The 24,414-nt window shown below is 49.7% G+C and overlaps 1 protein-coding gene across 7 annotated transcripts in view; it reads right to left on the bottom strand.

The window, feature by feature from the left end:
* The window catches only part of pitpnm3 (PITPNM family member 3), a 248,235-nt gene that overhangs the window by 4,020 nt on the left and 219,801 nt on the right, over positions 1 to 24,414 (bottom strand). For 6 of the 7 annotated variants that reach the window (XM_078422744.1, XM_078422746.1, XM_078422745.1 and 3 more), the window contains 7 exons: positions 22,183 to 22,331; positions 17,303 to 17,419; positions 15,401 to 15,517; positions 9,874 to 10,022; positions 5,222 to 5,371; positions 2,396 to 2,579; positions 603 to 731 (listed from right to left, as the gene is read on the bottom strand). In XM_078422744.1, coding sequence (XP_078278870.1) covers positions 603 to 731; positions 2,396 to 2,579; positions 5,222 to 5,371; positions 9,874 to 10,022; positions 15,401 to 15,517; positions 17,303 to 17,419; positions 22,183 to 22,331 — 995 coding nt within the window. The remainder of the gene's footprint in view (positions 1 to 602; positions 732 to 2,395; positions 2,580 to 5,221; positions 5,372 to 9,873; positions 10,023 to 15,400; positions 15,518 to 17,302; positions 17,420 to 22,182; positions 22,332 to 24,414) is intronic. The other variant, XM_078422750.1, reaches the window with a different exon arrangement.

The following is a 24,414-nucleotide window of genomic DNA, read 5'->3' as shown; positions in this document are numbered from 1 at the left end:
CATCTCCTTGCGGGGGCTGTGCGGGTCGGTCGCCTCGGTAGGGTTCGAGTTGTCTGTCCGTGGGAGGGGCATGGGGGAAGAGAGAGGAAGTTTTGTTGCCTCCATCACAGTGAGGGGGTGTTTGGAGCCACTGTGATGGATGTTTGTGTTGGGGTTGTGTGTCTTGTGTTTTTTTGTTTTGTTTGTACTACTGGCAAATTAATCTCGTTCGGTAAAACGAATGACAATAAAGCTATTCTGTATCTGTATTCTGTATTCTCCCCATAAAACCTGATGCCCTTAGTAATCAAGAATCTATCTATCTCTGCTTTAAAAGTACTCAATGACTTGGCCTCCACACAGCCGTCTGCGTCCACAGATTCACCACCCTCTGGCTAAAGAAATTCCTCCTCATCTCTCTCAAGGTGCGTCCTTTTATTCTGAGGCTGTGCCCTCTGGTCCTAGACTCTCCCACTAGTGGAAACATCCTCTCCTCATCCCCTGTATCCAGGCCTTTCACTGTTCAGTACGTTTCATTGAGATCCCCCCCCCCCCCCCCCCCCCCCACCCCACATCAGTTGTAACCCTCTAATCCAGGAGAGAGAGGTACAGGAGCGCGTTACCTGGCATTGATTCTGGTACTTTTTTGAAGGACGTCCAACGATGTAGATTTGATTCGGGGAGAGACCCAGAACGTTGTACACTGAAATATCCTTCATCGATCCGTATGCAGCAGCGATTTTGATGTGGGACTGAAATTAGATCAAAGTAATGAATGAATGAATGAATGAATGAAACTTTATTGTCACAGTGACATTCTTTGTTTTGCAGACCCAAGGTATGCAAAGAGTCTCCACATAAAGGACACCTCTTTTATTCTCCCCCCACCCCCAGCCCCCCCATGACGGTTCGCAACGTTGCACACGACTCAAATGCAATCACAAACCAGAAACCAACGGACACTTCATAAAATTAAATCAAGTTCATGTCGTAATTGATAGGAGCAGAATTATTCCATTCGGCCCGTCAAGTCCTCTCTCCGCCATTCAGTCATGGCCGATCTATCTCTCCCTCTCTACCCCATTCTCCTGCCTTCTCCCCATAACCTGTGACACCCATGATAATCAATTTCCTCCAGCATTTGTGGAAACAAACGAAACACAGATGCTGATTTGTACCAAAGTTAGACACCAAAACCCGCATCGACCTGCAACTGTACGACTTGTACGCATTCATCTCCCTCGTGAACCGTGAGCGTGTAAGATGTGGCTTCATTCACGTCCTCTTAACTTGAACCAAGCTCAAAAACGGTGTGGAACGTGCTGCTCATGCTAATGATGACAACGTCCGGAGATGCAGGATTCATCTGGGGTTATCTCGATGATAATAATTGATACCAGCTTTGCCCGGGAGTACAACAAAATGCAGACAGTTGTGGATGTAACCCAGTCCATCGCACAGACCAGACCCCCCACAATTGACTCCATGCATACTTCATGCTGCCTCATAATGGCAGCCAATATATGCATAGACTTCTCCATCCCCTCTTCGCCCCCTACTACAGTCTTAGTTTAGTTTAAAGGAACAGCGTGGACACAGGTCCTTCGGCCCAACGAGTCCGCAATGCCCGAACACTAGTTCTATGTGACACACCAGGGACAATTTTATAGTAACCAATTAATCTCCAAACCTGCACGTCTTTGGAGTGTAGACACAAACAAAATCCGCACGGGTCACGGGGAGAACGTACAAACTCCATACGGACAGCACCCGCAGGCAGGATCGAACCTGGGTCTCTGGCGCTGTGAGGCAGCAACTCTACCGCTGTGCCACCGTGCCGCTGTAGATAATAAAGCTTTAAAGGATGTACTGCCAGACTAGGAACAATTGCTTGCCCAGAGTTATCAAAGTAATGACTGATCCTCCCATAAATGAGTGGACAGTTGTGATCTTCCAACCTACCTCATTCGTACATTTGATATTTCCACTGTAACGGTAACTGCTACAATGGTGGGGATTGATAGATTCTTGATTAGTGCGGGTGTCAGGGGTTATGGAGGGAAGGCAGGGAGAATGGGGTTGGGAGGGGAAGATAGATCAGCCATGATTGAACAGCGGAGTAGACGATGGGCTGAATGGCCTAATTCTATCCCTAGAACTGATGAACTTATGCTGCCTGACAGTAGAAACAAAAAACTGCAGATGCTGGTTTATACCAAAGATAGACACAAAGTGCTGGAGTAACTCAGCGGGTCAGGCAGCATCTCTGGAGAACATGGATAGGTACAAAGTGGTGGAGTAACTCAGCGGGCCAGGCAGCATCTCTGGAGAACGTGGACAGGTACAAAGTGCTGGAGTAACTCAGCGGGCCAGGCAGCATCTCTGGTCCTAAGCCGTGCGGACGTATGAAGCTCACCTCTTGCACGAGGTTGCGCAGGAAGATCGTTTTTTGTCGCAAGGGGTCGTGGACCAGTCCTTCGGAGAAGGTGATCATGCCCTGGGGGAAGTTATGTTGGCCCAGCCAGGACACGACCCGCTGCTTCTGCATGTCGGGCCGCCCAGTGACGTAAATGATCAAGTAGCCCAGATCCTGCCAGTGCCTGGAACAGGAACAAAGTTCATTTTCAGTTTAGAAATACAGCGCGGGAACAAGCCCTCCGGCCCACGCCGACCGGCGATCCCCGCACACTAACACTACCCTGCAAAGGTGGCGCGGCGGTAGAGTTGCTGCCTTACAGTACTTGCAGCGCCGGAGACCCGGGTTCCATCCCGACTACGGGTGCTGTCTGTACGGAGTTCGCACGTTCTCCCCGTGACCGTTTCGCTTTCCTCCCACACTCCAAAGACGTTCATGTTTGTAGGTTAATTGGCTTGGTATGAATGTAAATTGTCCCTGGTGTGTGTGTGTGTGTAGGATAGTGTTAATGAGCGGGGATCGCTGGTCGGCGCGGACTCGGTTGGTCGAAGGGTCTGTTTCCGCGCTGTAAATTTAAACTAAACTAAACACTAAACTAGGGACAATTTTTACATTTATACCAAGCCAATTAACCTACAAACCTGTATGTCTTTGGAGTGTGGCGGGAGACCGAAGTTCTTGGAGAAAACTCAGGCAGATCACGGGGAGAAAGTACAAACTCCGTACAGACAGCACCCGTGGTCAGGATCGAACCCGGGTCTCTGGCGCCATGAGGCAGCAACTCTACCGCTGCGCCACCGTGCTGCCACATTAATCCAATATAAAACCAAGGAACTGATGATGCTGATTTACAAAAAAGACACACATTGCTGGAATAACTCAGCGGGCTTCCCCTTATTCTTAAACTGTGGCCCCTGGTTCTGGACTTCCCCAACATCGGGAACATGTTTCCTGCTTCTAGCGTGTCCAATCCCTTCATAATGTTATATGTTTCGATAAGATCCTCTCTCATCCTTCTAAATTCCAGTGTATAGAAGCCTAGTCGCTCCATTCTTTCATCATATGACAGTCCCGCCATCCCGGGAATTCACCTGGTGAACCTACGCTGCACGCCCTCAACAGCAAGAATGTCCTTCCTCAAATTAGGAGACCAAAACTGCACGCGGTACTCCAGGTGCGGTCTCACCAGGCTCTGTTCTGCTGAGTCTGAAGAGGGGTTCCGACCTGAAACATCAGCAATCCATGTTCTCCAGAGATGCTACCTGGCGCGCTGAGTTACACCAGCACTTTATGTCTTAATCTGATGTGCTATCTTTGTACTGAGAGAGTCACACAGCACAGCAATGTGGCAAATGGGAATGAATGAATGAATGAATGAATGAATGAATGAATGAATGAATGAATAAATGAATGAATAAATAAATGAATAAATGAATGAATGAATGAATGAATGAATGAATCAATAAATAAATGAGACTACAATTACTCCTTTCTTATCTTGGCACAGTTAAATGGTGCCGTATGGAAGAACGAGTGGGATCTGTGGAATGTGAACATTGTGTGCAATAAAAGCAGACTCTAATGACGTTAAACACCATCTGCGGCCTTGATCATCCTTGAGTTCAACCTCAGCTTCAACCAGGGGCAGCCTGATCCAGAACCAGGGGCCACGCAGTCTAAGAATAAGAGGGGAGGCCATTTAAAACTGAGGTGAGAAGAAACTTTTTCACCCTGATTGTTGTGAATTTGAGGAATTCACTGCCACAGAGGGCAGTGGAGGCCAATTCACTGGATGAATTTAAAAGAGAGTTAGATAGAGCTCTAGGGGCTAGCGGAATCAAGGGATATGGGGAGAAGGCAGGCACGGGTTACTGATTGTGGATGATCAGCCATGATCACAATGAATGGCGGTGCTGGCTCGAAGGGCCGAATGGCCTCCTCCTCCTGCACCTATGTTTCTATGTTTTCAACCTTCTGGTGTCACCTCCACAACCCCCCCCCCCCCCCCCCCCCACCACCTCCCCCTCCCGTCCCCTCTTCCCCACCCTAGTTCCACAGTTCACCACAGTATATATCCCTCTTGAGATCACACCCTCCCTCGCCCACGATGGGAACCACCCTGCCTGAGGTGATCGGCTGCTGCCCCTGGTCTTTCCTCGTCTCCAGAGATAGACACAAAGTGCCGGAGTAACTCAGCGGGTCGGGCAGCACCTCTGGAGAGAAGGAATAGGTGACGTTTCAGGCCGGGACCCTTCTTCAGACTGAAAGTAAGGGGTGTGGGTGGTGGGGCTGAAGAGCTGGAGGCTCTGTTCAGTTCAGTTCAGTTCAGGCATAAAGCACACTGTGGACGACTTGATTGTAATCATGTATAGTCTTGCATGTTGACTAGCAGGCAACAAAAAAACTATAAACGAAACGAAACTAAGTTAAACTAAACTAAACTAAACTAAATCAGACAGTGATGAAACATCATCTTGACAGGAATATCTCAAACCACCCCCCCCCCCCCTCACCTGTATCCACCTATCGCTCCCAGACTTTGTCCCACCCCACCTCTCTTCCAGCTTTCTCCCCTCTCCCCCCTTACTACGATCAGTCTGAAGAAGGTCCCGAATCAGTCCCGAATTGTCACCTGTCCGTGTTCTCCACAGATGCTGGCTGACCCGCTGAGTTACTCCGGCACTCTGTGCATCTTTTGTAAAACCTTGACCCAGAGTTGGGGCTGGTGGGAGAGAGGTTGCAGGAGATGGGGCGAGGGTGGGGGGGCATTGAATGCGTTGGGCGGGTTGCGCGTGTGAAGGAGGTGTGAGCGCGTGCACAAGGTACCTGACCACATCCACCGCTCCTGCTCTGACCTTTGGGTCACTGCCCATGATGGAGACACTGGCAGCAAAGGACCCGTCGATGCTGAACACCACACACTCCATCCCCTTCGGCAGCACGGTCAGGTGGCTCTCTGCAAGCGTCTGGTCACCTCTAGGCAAAAGTAACAGAGTGCACATCAGCTCTCAATACTCCAAGCACAGTGGGGCGGCACGGTGGCGCAGCGGTAGAGTTGCTGCCTTACAGCGAATGCAGCGCCAGAGACCCGGGTTTGATCCCAACCACGGCTGCCGTCTGTACGGAGTTTGTACGTTCTCCCTGTGACCTGCGTGGGTCTTCTCCGAGATCTTCGGTTTCCTCCCACACTCCAAAGACGTGCAGGTTTGCAGGTTAAGTGGCTTGGTAAATGTAAAAATTGTCCCTAGTGTGTGTAGGGTAGTGTTAATGTGTGGGGATCACTGGTCGGCGTGGACCCAGTGGGCCTGTTTCCGTGCTGTATCTCTAAACTAAACACAATCCAACCTCAACACACTTAACATGAATGGGGTTGGGAGGGAGAGATAGATCAGCCATGATTGAATGGCAGAGTAGACTTGATGGGCCGAATGGTCTAATTCTGCTCCTATCACTTATGAACTGGACCTCGCTGGAGTTTAGCAGGATTTTAGTTGAGGAAGGAACTGCAGATGCTGGTTTAAACCGAAGCTAGACACAAAATGCTGGAGTAACTCAGCGGGACAGGCAGCATCTCTGGAGAGAAGGAATGGGTGGAGACCCTTCTTCTGTAGAAGTCACTCCAGCATTTTGTGCCTACCTTCGATTTTAACCAGCATCTGCAGTTTCGTTCCCTATGTAAAAAAAGTATTTCACTGTACCTTGACACACGTGACAAGATAGAAACCATTGAACAGATATATTTCAAAACCACTTCGTGAATATCCCAATTCAGTTTTTTAAATTATATCTTGAGGCAAGTTGATGGTTTGAGAGCGCACTCCCATTCTATAACAAAACCCGTGGTGAATCTTCAAATGGTTTATTTTCCACTTCAACAAAACCTCTTCGAAAAGTCTCCACGCCCTTGATAATAACATTCCATTGTGTGAAGTTGGCGAGAAAACAGATTGAGAGTTTCATTTCAGACACCAGAAAAATTAGTTCAAAAGAATGATAATTAATTTTTTGTCGTTCGAAATTTCGTTCAGTCTCGGAGTCATTCCGCGCAGAAAAAGACCCTTCGGCCCAACTTGTCCTTGCTTCGGAGTTGGTATGTTCTCCCCGGGACCCGCGTGGGTTTTCTCCGGGGGCTCCGGTTTCCTACGACACTCCAAAGACGTGCGGCTACGTGGGTTAATTGGCTTCAGTAAAATTGTAAATTGTTTAGTTTAGAGATGCAGCAGATAACAGGCCCTTCAGCCCACCGACCAGCGATCCCCGAACATTAACAAAGGGAAAAAACTGCAGATGCTGGTTCGAATCGAAGTATAGACACCTTTTTTCAGTCTGAAGAAGGGTCTCGACCCGAAACGTCACCCATTCCCTCCCTCCTAGATGCTGCCTGACCCGCTGAGTTACTCCAGCTTTTTGTGTCTACCCCCGTACATTAACACTACCCCACGCACACTAGGGACAATGTCCACTTACACCAAGCCAATTGATCTACAAACCTGTGCGTCTTTGGAGTGTGGGAGGAAACCGGAGATCTCGGGGGAAAACCCACGCAGGTCACGGGGAGAACGTACAAACTCTGTACAGACGGCGCCCGTAGTCAGGATCGAACCGGGGTCTCTGGCGCTGTAATGCTATAATCCAGCAACTCTACCGCTGCGCCACCATGCCGCGGCTATGCTTCTGTATCACACCACCCCCGGGATACACGACTTCATGCATTCACACCGAATGCACCTGCCCCATTGCCTCCTTGTTTAGATTTGGTTTACAGATACAGCATGGAGACAGGCCCTTCGACCCACCACGTCCACCTTGAACAGCGATCACCCGTTCACACTAGTTCTACGTTATCCCACTTTCTCATCCACCCCCGACACACTGAGGGCGACTTTCAGAGGGCCAATTGACCAGCAAAGGAACGGCACAAGATGCTGGAGCAACTCAGCGGGTCAGGCAGCATCATGAGAGGGAAATGGGGAACGTGGAAAGGTGATGTTTCGGGACCTTTCTTCACATCCAAGGGCGGCACGGTGGCGCAGCGGTAGAGTTGCTGCCTTACAGCGAATGCAGCGCCGGAGACTCGGGTTCGATCCTGACTACGGGCGCCGTCTGTACGGAGTTTGTACGTTCTCCCCGTGACCTGCGTGGGTTTTCTCCGAGATCTTCGGTTTCCTCCCACACTCCAAAGACGTACAGGTATGTAGGTTAATTGACTGGGTAAATGTTAATAAAAAATTGTCCCCAGGGTGTAGGATAGTGTTAATGTGCGGGGATCGCTGGGCGGCGCGGACCCGGTGGGCCGAAGGGCCTGTTTCCGCGCTCTATCTCTAAATCTAAACGTAAAAATCTGAACGTCTTTGGCATGTGGAAAGAAAACCAGAGCCCCCGGAGGAAACTCACGTGGTCACAGGGAGAACGTACAAACTCAGTGCAGGCAGCACCTTCGGGGCGGCACGTTGGCACAGCGTAGAGTCGCTGCTTCACAGCGCCGGAGACCTGGGCTCGATCCCGGCTACAGGCACCGTCTGTACGGAGTTTGTACGTTCTCCCCGTGACCTGCGTGGGTTTCCCCCCGAGATCTCCGTTTTCCTCCCACACTCCAAAGACGTAGAGGTTTGCAGGCTAATTGGCTTGTTGTAAATGTAAAATTGTCCCTAGTGTGTGTAGGATAGTGTTAGTGTGTGTGTGGGGGCGCGGTCTCGGTGGGCCGAAGGGCCTGTTTCCAAGCTGTGTCTCTAAACTGAAACTGAAAGCGCCCGTGGTCAGGATGGTACCCGGTGTGAGGCTGACGCTGTGAGGCAGCAGCACTACCCGCTGCACCACTGTGCCGCCCATGGACTGCTTAATGGAATCCAAGTCCAAATGAATGAATCCTTTATTGCTTTGCCATTTAGATGCTGTGCCTCAAACTGGATCGATAGGATGTGAGCAGGAAATCACACGCACTCAGTTCAATATTGAAATCCCTTTGAGCCGAGGTGCAGTGTTGCATTAGCCTTGCTGATTGTTTCTGTAGCTGTACACCAGGCGGTGGGTGGTACACAGACTAATGACATGAGTTCAGGAAGGCGAGGAGGTGAGAGAGACGTGGCCACTACTTGTAAACAGCCAGAATCAAACCCTAGAGCATTGTGGCTTCACGTACGTATGGTGTGGGGCGTGGTGGGTTACAGCCACTACATAGAAACATAGAATATAGGTGCAGGAGTAGGCCATTCGGCCCTTCGAGCCTGTACGCACCGCCATTCAATATGATCATGGCTGATCATCCAACTCGGTATCCTGTACCTGCCTTCTCTCCATACCCCCTGATCCCTTTAGCCACAAGGGCCACATCTAACTCCCTCTTAAATATAGCAATGAACTGGCCTCAACTACCTTCTGTGGCAGAGAATTCCACAGATTCACCACGCTCTGTGTGAAAAAAAACTTTCTCATCTCGGTCCTAAAAGACTTCCCCCTTATCCTTAAGCTGTGACCCCTGGTTCTGGACTTCCCCAACATCGGGAACAATCTTCCTCCATCTAGCCTGTCCAACCCCTTAAGAATTTTGTAAGTTTCTGTAAGATCCCCCACAATCTTCTAAATTCACCGCGCCAGAGACCCGGATCCCATCCTGACCACGGGTGCTGCCTGCCTGTGTGGAGTTTGCACGTTCCCCCTGTCAACAAGCGGGTTTCCCCCGGGAGTTTCGGGACCCTCCCTCCCACATCCCAAAGACGTGCGGGTCTACACGTTAATCGGCCCCCTATAAAATTGCCCCCCTCCCCCTCATGTGCAGGGAGTGGATGAGAAAGTGGGACAACATAGAATTAGCGTGAACGGGCGATCGATGGTCGGCGTGGACCCGCTGGGCCGAAGGGCCTGTTTCCGTTCTGTTATTTTAGAGATACTGAGTGGAAACAGGCCCTTCGGCCCCCCGAGTCTGTACCGACCAGCGATCACACCGTACACTAGTTCTATCATATACACTAGGGACAATTTTACAGAAGCCAATTAACCTACAAACTTGCACGTCTTTGGAACTTGGGAGGAAACCGGAGCACCCGGAGAAAACCCACGCAGGTCACGGGGAGAACGTACAAACTCCGTACAGGCAGCGCCCGTGGTCGGGATCGAGCCCGGGTCTCTGGCGCTGTGAGGCAGCAACTCTACCGCTGCGCCACTGTATATCCACACTCAATGCTGCCCAGTCACTGTTGATAGAACATCCCAGCCGTGACGTGAGTGAACCCTGGACATCACCTGGGTCCCTCTGACCATACTGCTGGTGTGAACGGGAGAGACACAGGGAGACAGAGACAGAGAGAGACAGAGACAGAGACAGAGACAGAGACAGAGACAGAGACAGAGACAGAGACAGAGACAGACAGAGACAGAGACAGAGACAGAGACAGAGACAGAGACAGAGACAGAGACAGAGACAGAGACAGAGACAGAGACAGAGAGAGAGAGAGAGAGAGAGAGAGAGAGAGAGAGAGTACCTTACAACCAACTTCACTGGGTAGACGCCAACACCAAGTGCCTTCTCCTGGGGTATGGTGTACAGGACCCTGCCGCTGTTGCTGGTGAGTTCGGTGTCGAAGTACACCCACCTCCCGGCAGGGGGTTGTGTCATGAGGAGGATGTCCACCTGCAGAACGGAGAGGAAGTGGCAGAGTGTGAAAGCCCAGCCTCCGGAGGGCAGAAGTCAACCTTCTTTTTAGTTTAGTTTAGTTTGGAGATACAGCGCGGTAACAGGCCCTTCGGCCTGAAGGTCTTCTGTCAACTTTCAACAGTCCAAAGGCACCTGCAGCAGTAATCATGTGGGAAGGAACTGCAGATGCTGGTTTAAATAGAAGATAGACACAAAATGCTGGAGTAACTCAGCAGCGGGTCTGAAGAAGTTGTCTCGACCCAAAACGTCGCCCATTCCTTCTCTCCAGAGATGCTGCCTGCCCTGCTGAGTTACTCCAGCATTTTGTGTCTATCTACAGCACTAATGACCTGTTAAACAAGGTTATCTAACCATACCTAAGGGCGAGATGGCCAGAGGTTTGCCAGATGGATTCCATTAGCAATACATTAGAGGGGACATTCCATTTGTGAACTTATGATTTTTTTTGGTGTTTTTGTTCAGTTTAGTTCAGAGATACAGCGTGGAAACAGGCCCCTCGGCCCACCGAGTCCACGCCGACCAGCGATCCCCGCACATCAACACTATCCTACAACATACTCCGGTTTCCTCCCACTCTCCGAAGACAAACCGGTTTGTAGGTTAATTGGCTCGGTGTAAATGTAAATTGTCCCCAGTGTGTGTAGGACAATTTGCATTGATACCAAGCCAATTAACCTACAAACCTGCACGTCTTTGGAGTGTGGGAGGAAACGGAAAATCTCAGAGAAAACCCACGCAGGTCACGGGGAGAACGTACAGACACCACCTGTAGTCGGGATCGAATCCGGGTCTCTGGTGCTGCAAGGCAGCAACTCTACCGCTACGCCACCCATTCACAATAGCCACATTCTAGCCCATTTTCTCATCCACTCCCTGCACACTAAGTATGTTGTGTAGGAACTGCAGACGCTGGTTTAAACCGACGGTAGACACAAAAAGCTGGAGTAACTCAGCGGGACAGGCAGCATCTCTGGAGAGAAGGAATGGGTGACGTTTCAGGTCAAGACCCTTCTTCAGAATGGTCAGGGGAGAGGGAAACGAAAGATATAGATGATGGTGTAGAAAGATTAAGAACAAGAAATGAAAGATAAGCAAAAAAAAGTAACAATGATAAAGGAACCAGGCTGTGTGTTAGGTGTAAACGAGAAGCTGGTGCGACTTGGGTGGGAGAGGGATGGAGAGAGAGAGAGGGTGCCGGGGTTACTTGAAGTTAGAGAAATCAATATTCATATTCATGCCACTGGGCTGTAAGTTGCCCAAGCACACTCGGGGCAATTTACACAGGGCCAATTAACGTAGAGGTGGGAGGAAACCGGAGCAACCAGAGAGGCAAGTGGTCACGGGGAGAACGTACAAAGAGGGCGTGCAGCGTAGGTTCACTAGGTTAATTCCCGGAATGGCGGGACTGTCGTATGTTGAAAGGCTGGAGCGATTGGGCTTGTATACACTGGAATTTAGAAGGATGAGGGTGGATCTTATTGAAACATATAAGATAATTAGGGGATTGGACACATTAGAGGCAGGAAACATGTTCCCAATGTTGGGGGAGTCCAGAACAAGGGGCCACAGTTTAAGAATAAGGGGTAGGCCATTTAGAACGGAGATGAGGAAGAACTTTTTCAGTCAGAGAGTGGTGAAGGTGTGGAATTCTCTGCCTCAGAAGGCAGTGGAGGCCAGTTCGTTGGATGCTTTCAAGAGAGAGCTGGATAGAGCTCTTAAGGATAGCGGAGTGAGGGGGTATGGGGAGAAGGCAGGAACGGGGTACTGATTGAGAGTGATCAGCCATGATCGCATTGAATGGCGGTGCTGGCTCGAAGGGCTGAATGGCCTACTCCTGCACCTATTGTCTATTGTCTATTGTCACGGGGAGAACATCCAAACTCCGAACAGACAGCACCCGAGGTCAGGATCGAACCTGGGTCTCTGGAGCTGTGAGGCAGTGGCAGACCACTCCCTGTTCCGCTACGGCGCTGCCAAATTAAATACCCCTCTTCAAGACGCACTTCAAAGTGGAAGAAATTTTTTTTTTTTTTTAAAGCGTCAGCCCAAGTGCATATAAATTACCAAGCATTTGGTAAGTAAATCAGTATCTGTGTATTCCCCACATTGAAAACTTGAGTATTGACGTCTAGTCTATTAAAAGTAGATATAGTTGATGTTTTGAGTGCTTATAATTATTGTAAACTCTTGAACTATAATTCAATGGTGAGACGTTTGTCTTGTTATTGCCTTGGTCGATAACTACACAATTAGCACCAAGGGAAAAATCATTATGGAGAAACAAAGAAGTGCAGATGGTGGTTGATTCCCACCAGGACACAGAGTGCTGGCATAACTCAATGGGTCAGGCAGCATCTCTGTGGACAGTTTAGTTGAGTTTAATTTAGAGATACAGCAGGGAAACAGGCCCTGTCTTGGTCCTGCCACCTCACGTTTCCAGCTTTTCGTCTCCCCCTGTACAATCAGTCTGAAGAAGGTTCTTGATCCGAAACTTCACCTGTCGTGACAGGGGCGGCACGGTGGCGCAGCGATAGAGTTGCTGCCTCACAGCGCCAGGGACCCGGGTTTGATCCCAACCACGGGTGCTGTCCGTACAGAGTTTGTACGTTCTCCCCAGGGGGGGAGACAAAGGGGGGCCCGGCGCGGGGGGGGGGGGGGGGGGAGACAAAGGGGGGCCTGGCGCGGGGGGGGGGGAACAAAGGGAGGCCAGGCGCGGGGGGGGGGGGAGAACAAAGGGAGGCCAGGCGCGGGGGGGTAACAAAGGGAGGCCCGGCGCGGGGGGAGGGAGAACAAAGGGGGCCTGGCACGGGGGGGGGGGGGGGGGGGGAACAAAGGGAGGCCCGGCGCGGGGGGTGGGGAGAACAAAGGGAGGCCAGGCGCGGGGGGAGAACAAAGGGAAGCCAGGCGCGGGGGGGGGTAACAAAGGGAGGCCCGGCACGGGGGGGGGAGAACAAAGGGGGGCCTGGCACGGGGGGGGGGAGAACAAGGGGGGGCCCGGCGCGGGGGGGGGAGAACAAAGGGAGGCCAGGCACGGGGGGGGGGGGAGAACAAAAGGGGGCCCGGCGGGGGGGGGAGAACAAAGGGAGGCCAGGCGCGGGGGGGAGAACAAAGGGAGGCCAGGCGCGGGGGGAGGGGGTAACAAAGGGGGGAGAAGAATAATGGAGGACCTGGCCCAGGATACTTTGTAACTCTGTCGCCGCCCTTTGTGTGGCCACTCTTTGCATACCTTGCAAAAAGCTTTTCACTCTTTCTCGGGAACACGCGACAATAATAAACTAAAATGAACGAAACTCTAAACACTATCCTGCACACACTGAGGACAATTTACAGAAGCCAATTCACCTACCAACCCACACATCTTTGGGATGTGGGAGGAAACCGGAGCACCCGGAGTAAAACCCCCGCGATCACGGGGAGAACGTACAAACTCCGTACAGACAGCGCCGGAGTCTGGATCGAGCCCGGGTCTCTGGCGCTGTGAGGCAGAGCACAGATCCATCCAGAACAACTGCAGAGTGCAAGGCTGCAAGTTATGTAATTATGTAATTCTTTTTGTGCACAACCCGCAGGCATTGCCACTTTCATTTCACTGTATGTGACAAATAAATTTGACTTGACTTGACTTGACTTATGTAGCTCAGTGTCTGTGTACTGGGGCGTTTTATGCCATTACTAGTTTTCTACTATATTCTACTATTCCTGTACACTTGTATTGAACTAAGATTGTGCTTATGTACAGTAATACGTTTATTGAACCGTATGCAAAAAGAGGAATATCATTCTAGTCGGTACCTGTGACAATAGAGTACCATTGAACCATTAAAGTGTGGGAAGGAACTGCAGATGCTGGTTTACACCAAAGATAGACACAAAATGGTGGAGCAACTCAGCGGGACAGCGCCAGAGACCCGGGTTCGATCCTTACCACGGGTGCTGTCTGTACGGAGTTTACACGTTCTGCCCCGTGACCTGCGTGGGTTTTCTCCGGGTTTCCTCCCACACTCCAAAGACGTGCAGGTTTGTGGGTTAATTGGCTTCGGTAAAAACCGTAAATCGTGTGCGGGAGAGTGCTCGTGTACGGGGTGATCGCTGGTCGGCACGGGCTCGCTGGTCCAAAGGGCTTGTTTCCGCGCTGTATCTCTATAAAGTCTGTAGTCTGAAGTCAGCCGCTTCGCTTGTGATTAACAAACAGGGCACGAGACAGCATTCACTTCAAAGAAACGGATGGATGCCAGAAAATAGTCAGAGGGATAAATTGAGCAAAAATGGAAGAGTCGAAAGATCACAGCAATAAACGCAAAGCAAGCACTTCGATATGACATGGGGAACAACTTGCCATGAAGATCAAAGGTATTGGACAGCATTTTTATCATTATATTGAAAGAGAGAGAGGGTGATAAAGAGGAACATTTTGATGAGTGCAGGTGTTACTGTAATGGCTATGGTTGCCAACTGTCCCGTATTAGCCGGGACATCCCATATTTTGGGCTAAATTGGTTTGTCCTGTACGGGACCGCCCTTGTCCCGTATTAGTAGGGTTGCCAACTTACGCTCCCAAATAAGGGGCAAAGGGTGACGTCACCGCCCCGCGCCCCACGTGACCTCACCCGGCCAGCGGCCATGTGCTCCCACTCCACCAATGGCGGCCGCCCGGGACTGAGAGTAGGGGGTGGTCCAGAAATCGTTACCTGAGTTATTCCAGCACTTTTAGAGGATCAAAAGTGACGGGAGCAGAATTAGGCCATTCGGCCCATCAAGTCTACTCCGCCATTCAATCATGGCTGATCTATCTCTCCCTCCTAACCTCATTCTTCTGCCTTCTAATCATAACCACTGACACCCGTACTAATCAAGAATCTATCTCTCTCTGCCTTAAATATATCCACTGACTTGGCCTCCACAGCCTCGCCTGACGAAGAATTCCACAGATTCACCGCCCTCTGACTAACGAAAAGTCTCCTCATCTCCTTCCTAAAAGATCCTCCTTTAATTCTGAGGCTGTGGCCTCTAGCCCTAGACTAGAGGTCTGGTCCACAGAAGGCAGTGGAGGCCAATTCACTGGATGAATTTAAAAGAAAGAGCTCTCGGGGCTAGTGGAACAGGGGATATGGGGAGAAGGCAGGCACAGGTTACCGATTGTAGATGATCAGCCATGATCACAATGAATGGCGGTGCTGGCTCGATGGGTCAAGTGGCCTCCTCCTCCTGCACCTATTTTCTATGTTTCTATATTACTCTCTCACTCGTGGAAACATCCACTCCACCAGTGGATGTTCATACCGCTGGGTTGTAAGCTGCCCAAGCGAAATATGTAGAATCTTGTTTTCAAGAGCGTAGAGGCACCATTTTTGTACCTTTTCTCCAGTCAGGGTGACCATGTCGAGAGGACCGTACATAAACCGCCCAACCAGCATCTGAGGGATACCTTCAACAACAATAACATCGTTGGCTCGGTGATTGGCCGTTACATTCTGGGAAAAGAAACACAATTTCAAAGCATTACTTCGTACATACCTTACATTTTTTTAGATTTTAGATTTAGATTTAGAGATACAGCGCGGAAACAGGCCCTTCGGCCCACCGAGTCCGCGCCGCCCAGCGATCCCCGCACATTAACACTATCCTACACACACTAGGGACAATTTTTACATTTGCCCAGCCAATTAACCTACATACCTGTACGTCTTTGGAGTGTGGGAGGAAACCGAAGATCTCGGAGAAAACCCACGCAGGTCACGGGGAGAACGTACAAATTCCGTACAGACGGCGCCCGTAGTCAAGATCGAACCTGAGTATCTGACGCTGCATTCGCTGTAAGGCAGCAACTCTACCGCTGCGCCACCGTGCCGCCCCATTGTGTTTTGTTGTAAACTGTAAATAGTCCCTAGTGTGTAGGATAGTGTTAATGGATGGGGTGAACGCTAGTCGGAAAGACAATACATGATTCCAATCCAGCCATTTACAGTGTATAGATACGTGACAAGGGAATAACGTTTAGTGCGAGGTAAAGCCAGCAAAGTCTGATCAAGGATAGTCCGAGAGTCACCAATGAGGTTGATGGTAGTTCAGCACTGCTCTCTGGTTGTGGTAGGATGGTTCAGTTGCCTGATAACAGCCGGGAAGAAACTGTTCCTGAATCTGGAGGTGTGCGTTTCCACACTTCTGTACCTTTTGCCTCGATGGGAGAGGGGAGAAGAGGGAGTGGCCGGGGTGAGACTGGTCCTTGATTATGCTGCTGGCCTTGCCGGGGCAGCGTGAGGTGTAGATGGAGTCAATGGAAGGGAGGTTGGTTTGCGTGATGGTCTGGGCTGCTGGCCTTGCCGAGGCAGCGTGAGGTGTAGATGGAGTCGATGGAAGGGACGTGTTGGTTTGCGTGATGGTCTGGGCTGCGTCCACAATTCGCAGCATACAATATTCAGTCTGCATATCAACTGAAGGATGTGTTGATATTTATTTGTTTGATAATATAGTGGAATGCACTCTGCCTTCTGGTTCACCGACCACTGAGTCACCACAAGTGGCAAAAGGAACACACTATCCCGTCTGAGATTAACGAGGCTACAAAAAGCTCATGAATGATCAAAGTCTGTTAGGCAGCTTAAGTGAATTTATACTTAATAGCTCTATGCCATCAAGCCTTATTAACCAGATATATCTGAATGCTGAGCACATTACAGTAAGGCCTTGGAAATGGCAAGTTCATCCAAAGATGACATCCTAACGGAAACACCACAGAATAAATAGAATGCAATTTTTTAACGAAGAAATGAATCCGGAGCAGGATTGGGCCATTCAGTCTTTTTAGTGTTAGTTGTTTTATTTTAGAGATGCTGTGGGGAAACAGGCCCTTCGGCCCACCGAGTCCGTGCCGACCAGCGATCCCTGCACATTAGCACCACCCTACACAGACTAGGGGCAATTTTTACATTTACACCAAGCCAAATAACCTACAAACCTGCACGTCTTTGGAGTGTGGGAGGAAACCGAAGCTCCCGGAGAAAACCCACGTGGGTCACGGGGAGAAGGTACAAACTCCGTATGAACTTATAAAAGTGCTGGAGTAATTCAGCAGGTCAGGCAGCATCTCCGGAGAAAAAGGACGGGTGGCGATTTCTGGCCCACCCCTTACTCTCAGTCTGAAGAAGGACCCCGACCCTAAACGTCACACGTTCTTTTTCTCCACAGACGCTGCCTGCCCGCTGCGTTACTAATGATCTTATGACAAGTTTCCAGGCGAGAGCACGACTGGCACAGACCCTGAGTTTCACGTGCGTCCGTCTGCGAAGCCACTTCTCGCGCGGGCTGGACTCGCTGCCTGCGAACGGGTCTTTGCTGTCGTTCTCCTTTATGTTCACGCTTTCGTACCGCATGACCTGCAATTAAAGACGGCTTAGCGATAAACACAAAGAGCCTCGCTGTGGACCACAAGTGATTGGGAGCAGAATTAGGCCATTCGGCCCATTGAGAGGGAGAGATAGATCAGCCACGACTGAATGGCGGAGTAGACATTTGATGGCCCGAATGGCCTAATTCTGCTCCTATCACTTATGAACTTATTACAAACGTATTTCACTGTACTTTGTATACGTGACAATCAACAAACCATTGAACCATCTGCTCCTGATATCTCTCCCTGGTCCATGATCATCCATATACAGTATTATGACCCTCACACTGAAGATGTGTAGTTTAGTTTAGTTTTGAGATTTAAAAAATGGAAACAGCCCCTTTGGCCCACAGAGTCCACTCCGACCAGCGATCCCCGCACATTAACACTATCCCGAGGGACTATTTTTACATTTACACCAAGCCAATTAACATACAAACCTGCACGTCTTTGGAGTGCGGGAAGAAACTGAAGATCTCAGAGAAAACCCACGCGGGTCACGGGGAGAACGTACAAACTCGGTACAGACAGCGCCCGTAGTCGGGATCGAACCGGGATCTCCGGCGCTGCAAGTGCTGTAAGGCAGCAGCTCTACCGCTGCGCCACCGTGACCGCCCCTAATGTGGGCAGGGAGCACACTCTCACGTGTCCTAATGAAGTAAATGCTTTCATTCTCAAGGTAAACATTAATGTACAAAGTGTATCCACCCGCTCCTCCTTCCCTGAACACTTCCCCCTGCAACCGCAGATTTAAGGTTTTAGGTGAGGGGGGGGGGGGGAATTTAATAGGAACGTAGAAACATAGAAAATAGGTGCAGGAGAAGGCCATTCGGCCCTTCGAGCCAGCTCTGCCATTCAATATGATCATGGCTAATCATCCAGAATCAGTACCCCGTTCCTGCTTTCTCCACATATCTCTTGATTCTGTTAGCCCTAAGTGCTAAATCTAACTCTCTCTTGAAAACATCCAGTGAATTGGCCTCCTGTCGCAGAGAATTCCACAGAATCACAACTCTCTGGGTGAAAACGTTTCTCCTCATCTCAGTCCCGAGGGGTAATGATTTCACACAGAGGGTGGTGGGTGTGTATGGAACGAGCTGCCGAAGGAGGTGGTTGAGGCAGGGACTATCCCAACGTTTAAGAAACATTTGGACAAGTAGATGGATCGGACAGGTTTGGAGGGATACGGGGCAAACGCGGGCAAGTGGGACGAGTGTAGATGGGACACGTTGGCCGGTGTGGGCAAGTTGGCTGAGGGGCCTGTTTCCACGCTGTATCACACAGGGACTCCATGAGTGGCAGCATCAGTGGCTCGGTGTATTGGTGAGCTAGACTACAGGGCAGATAACAGCATGGATATTGCTTCTGTACCTGCGCTCTCCTGTGTAGGAAGAGACTGCAGGTGCTGGTTTATACCAAAGGTAAGACGCAAAATGCTGGAGTAACCCAGCGGGTCAGGCAGCATCTCTGGAGGGAAGGAATAGGTGATGTTTCGAGTCGAGGCACTTCTTCAGACTGAGAGTCAGTGGTTGGGAAACTATAGGCTATGAAAAGGTGCAGAGCAAATCAGGGCCGGCCTCGATGACTCAGGAAAGGTGGAGCCCACAATGGTTCATTGTTGGCTGCGCAAGACGTGATAATAGGCTCACCCTGACAGTGGAGGAGGCCCAGGACAGACAGGTCAGTGTGGACACAACAAAATGCTGGAGTAACTCAGCGGGTCAGGCAACATCGCTAGAGAAAAGGAATCGCTGACGTCTCAAGTCAACACCTCTCCTCAGACTGAGGGTCAGGGGGGAGGGAAACTAGAGGTGCGAAGAGCTACAAAGAACAAATGAATGAAAGGTATGTAGAAACACAAATCAGAGCCAGCAACGATGATCAAGGAAATGTGGAGCCCACAATGGTCCATTGTTGGCTGTGAGGAAGATGATAACAAGTGAAATGATGTCATTCATCTCCTCAACGCCAGTGTGGGAATGGAAAGGGGGGTTAAAATGGGTCTACTGTATTCCTCTATGCCCTACCCCAGTGACCACCAACTGGCGCAGCGGTAGAGCTAATGCCTCAGAGACCCGGGTTCGATCCCGACTATGGGTGCTGTCTGAACGGAGTTTGTACGTTCTCCCCGTGACGTACATGGGTTTTCTCCAAGATCTTCAGGTTTCCTCCCGCGCTCCAAAGACGTACAGGTTTGTAGGTTAATTGGCTTGGTGTAAATGTGAAATTGTCTCCAGCGTGTGTAGGATAGTGTTAGTGTGCGGGGATCGCTGGTCAGCACGGACTCGGTGGGCCAAAGGGCCAGTTTTCCCGCGTTGTATCTCTAAACTAGATGAAAAGAGATTAGCAACCCAAAGCGATTTGGCAAACAAATAATTCCTGCAGATAATCAGAATGCAGAAAAAGTTTTAAGCGCAAATCATTTTCCATTGCTCATTACTCAAGTTGTCCTTGGGAGAAAACAGTATTTAACAGAGAATAGACAATAGGTGCAGGAGGAGGCCATTCGGCCCTTCGAGCCGGCACCACCATTCACTGTGATCATGGCTGATCATCCACAATCAGTACCCCGTTCCTGCCTTCTCCCCATACCCTCTGACTCTGCTATCTTTAAGAGCTCTATCTAACTCTCTCTTGAAAGCATCCAGTGAATCGGCCTCCACTGCCTTCTGAGGCAGGGAACTCCACAGATTCACAACTCTGGGTGAAGCTACACCAGGATGTGTACTGAAGCAAAATAAAAAGAGAATTGTAAAATCAAAATCTCCTGCCTTGAATGTAATGCATTAAATTCATAAACAGTAATATCTTTATTATAAAATTCATTGAAATTCATAGCGCAACGTTTTCCCACATTGTTCCCTTGGTGAACTTTTAATATCAAAATGCTGGAACATTTATTCCTGCTGTTTTCATTTAACATGACAATATTACCACTTTAATAATGCGTTAAGAGAACCGAGAAAATAAAACATCCCTCCTAATTCAATTGCAATATTGGATTCTGTCAGTGGACAGTCATAACATTCCTCTACTATTCTTCAAAGCACTTGGAAACAAGAGAGCTTTCTTTTTTCAGCGTAGAAACAAGGAACTACAGCTGCTGGCTGATTAGCAAAGATTGACACAAAATGCTGGAGTTACTCAGTGGGTCAGGCAGCATCTCTGGAGGAAATGGATAGGTCACGATTTGGCTCAGGACCCTTCTTCAGACTTGAAACTTGAAACTCGCTGGAGTTTAGAAGGATGAGGTTTACCGAATAGTGAGCGGCCTGGATAGAGTGGATGTGGAGAGGATGTTTCCACCAGTGGGAGAGTCTAGGACCAGAGGTCACAGCCTCAGGATTAAAGGAGGTTCCTTTAGGAAGGAGGCGAGTGGGAATTTCATTGTGAGTCTGTGGAATTCATTGCCACAGATGGTGGTTTGAGGCCAAGCCGTTGGGTATTTTAAGGCAGATGCCAAGACAATGTCTATTTTTAAAGGGGAGATTGATAGGTTCTTGACTCGAAAGGGCATCAGAGGTTATGGGACAAGGCACGAGAAAGGGGTTGAGATGGAAAAATAGATCAGCCATGATTGAATGGCGGAGTACACTTGACCGACTGCCATGGCCCAATTCTTCTCCTATGTCTTATGATCTTCGTCACAATTCCATAACCTGTTATTCCCCACATATCCATGTGCATGCATAAAGTCTCTAAATGGCCCTATCGTATCTGCCTGCACCTCCACCCCCAGCAATTAACCTACTGGAGTTAGGTTAGAGTTAACCTAACGGAGACAACCTAATTGGATGTCTGGAGTGTGGGAGGAAACCGGGGCACCCGGAGAAAACCCACGCGGGTCACGGTGAGGACGTACAGACTCCGTACAGACAGCACCCGTAGTCAGGATAGGGCACCGCTCACAAGAACTGGAGCGCGGACTGGACTTGGAAAATGACGCCAAAACATGGCGCCCGTTGAGCTCGGTCTCCACGGAATGTCTCTCTACCATTGCTGATCGGGGACGTGCTTAGGCACGGCAATACTCTACTGGACTGTTTGTAAGAAAATAATTTCACTGGTAGACACAAAAAGCTGGAGTAACTCAACGGGTCAAGCAACATCTGGGGAGAGAAGGAGTGGGTGATGTTTCTCCAGCATTTCGAGTTACTCCACCATTTTGTGTCTACCTTCGATTTAAACCAGCATCTGCAGTTCTTTCCTGCAGATTCTCCCCACTAATCTCACTGTCTCCGATTACATTCTATCTCTGTCCCTCCCACTCCCCTGACATCAGTCTGAAGAAGGGTCTGGACCCGAAACGCCACCCATTCCTTCTCTCCAGAGGTGCTGCCTGTCCCGCTGAGTTACTCCACCATTTTGTGTCTACCTTCGATTTAAACCAGCATCTGCAGTTCTTTCCTACACAAAATAATTTCACTGTTCGTTTGACAATAGACAATAGACGATAAGTGCAGGAGGAGGCCATTCGGCCCTTCGAGCCATCACCGCCATTCACCGTGGTCATGGCTGACCATCCACAATCAGTACCCCGTTCCTGCCTTCTCCCCATGCCCCCTGACTCTGCTATCATTAAGAGCTCTATCTAGCTCTCTCTTGAAACCATCCAGAGAATTGGCCTCCACTGCCTTCTGAGACAGAGAATTCCACAGCATCGCAACTCTCTGAGTGAAAAAGTTTGCACGCGTGACAATAAAGCACCCAGTGAACCAGAATCCTTCTCAAAACCAAACTCCAAGTTACCTGGCGTAGCACGAATGCCAACACGTCGGTCGACTCCCAGTAGCTAGTGTGGAAGAGGTGAGGGAGGGCGACGGTCGGGAACGCAGTCAAGGCATCCGGACAGTAGAGGGCGTAGTCTATCCTCTTCGTCCCCCACCACTTCGACGTGACTGTGGAAGAAGTTCACAGGTTCATGACTTCCAGGAGCAGGAATAGGCCATTTGGCCCATCAAGTCCATTCAACTTCAAGCTACTCCTATTCACATATAAAGCCCTAAATGGACATTCCCCCCCCCCTACATTAAAAATCTTCTAACCCACCTCTCTAACTCCAGGTCCCTCAGGTCGGCCGACTTGGGGCTACTCACTATCCCGCGGTCTAGGCTTAAGCTCAGGGGTGACCGCGCTTTTGTGGTTGCAGCTCCTAGACTGTGGAACAGCATCCCTCTCCCCATCAGAACTGCCCCCTCCATCAACTCCTTTAAGTCCAAGCTCAAAACCTATTTCTACTCCCTAGCGTTTGAGGCCCATTGAGGAGGCGCTGTGAACTGTTTTGTATGTGCTGTTATGTTTGCGTGCTACTATAGACAATAGACAATAGACAATAGGTGCAGGAGTAGGCCATTCAGCCCTTCGAGCCAGCACCGCCATTCAATGCGATCATGGCTGATCACTCTCAATCAGTACCCCGTTCCTGCCTTCTCCCCATACCCCCTCACTCCGCTATCCTTAAGAGCTCTATCCAGCTCTCTCTTGAAAGCATCCAACGAACTGGCCTCCACTGCCTTCTGAGGCAGAGAATTCCACACCTTCACCACCCTCTGACTGAAAAAGTTCTTCCTCATCTCCGTTCTAAATGGCCTACCCCTTATTCTTAAACTGTGGCCCCTTGTTCTGGACTCCCCCAACATTGGGAACATGTTATCTGCCTCTAATGTGTCCAATCCCCTAATTATCTTATATGTTTCAATAAGATCCCCCCTCATCCTTCTAAATTCCAGTGTAGCCCAATCGCTCCAGCCTTTCAACATACGACAGTCCCGCCATTCCGGGAATTAACCTAGTGAACCTTCGCTGCACGCCCTCCATAGCAAGAATATCCTTCCTCAAATTTGGAGACCAAAACTGCACACAGTACTCCAGGTGCGGTCTCACCAGGGCCCGGTACAACTGTAGAAGGACCTCTTTGCTCCTATACTCAACTCCTCTTGTTACGAAGGCCAACATTCCATTGGCTTTCTTCACTGCCTGCTGTACCTGCATGCTTCCTTTCATTGACTGATGCACTAGGACACCCAGATCTCGTTGAACTCCCCCTCCTCCTAACTTGACACCATTCAGATAATAATCTGCCTCTCTATTCTTACTTCCAAAGTGAATAACCTCACACTTATCTACATTAAACTGCATCTGCCATGTATCCGCCCACTCACACAACCTGTCCAAGTCACCCTGCAGCCTTATTGCATCTTCCTCACAATTCACACTACCCCCCAACTTAGTATCATCTGCAAATTTGCTAATGGTACTTTTAATCCCTTCGTCTAAGTCATTAATGTATATCGTAAATAGCTGGGGTCCCAGCACCGAACCTTGCAGTACCCCACTGGTCACTGCCTGCCATTCCGAAAGGGACCCATTTATCCCCACTCTTTGCTTTCTGTCTGTCAACCAATTTTCTATCCATGTCAGTACCCTACCCCCAATACCATGTGCCCTAATTTTGCCCACTAATCTCCTATGTGGGACCTTGTCGAAGGCTTTCTGAAAGTCGAGGTACACCACATCCACTGACTCTCCCTTGTCAATTTTCCTAGTTACATCCTCAAAGAATTCCAGTAGATTTGTCAAGCATGATTTCCCCTTCGTAAATCCATGCTGACTCGGAATGATCCCGTTACTGCTATCCAAATGCTCAGCAATTTCGTCTTTTATAATTGACTCCAGCATCTTCCCCACCACTGATGTCAGACTAACTGGTCTATAATTACCCGTTTTCTCTCTCCCTCCTTTCTTAAAAAGTGGGATAACATTTGCTATCCTCCAATCCACAGGAACTGATCCTGAATCTATAGAACATTGAAAAATGATCTCCAATGCTTCCACTATTTCTAGAGCCACCTCCTTAAGTACTCTGGGATGCAGACCATCAGGCCCTGGGGATTTATCAGCCTTCAGTCCCATCAGTTTACCCAAAACCATTTCCTGCCTAATGTGGATTTCCTTCAGTTCCTCCATCACCCTAGGTTCTCC

The sequence above is a fragment of the Rhinoraja longicauda genome, chromosome 26 (genome assembly GCF_053455715.1).
Source record: "Rhinoraja longicauda isolate Sanriku21f chromosome 26, sRhiLon1.1, whole genome shotgun sequence".
Taxonomy (NCBI): Eukaryota; Metazoa; Chordata; class Chondrichthyes; order Rajiformes; family Arhynchobatidae; genus Rhinoraja; species Rhinoraja longicauda.
Note: the sequence above shows the minus strand (reverse complement) of the source record. Positions and strands in the feature narration are given on the sequence as shown.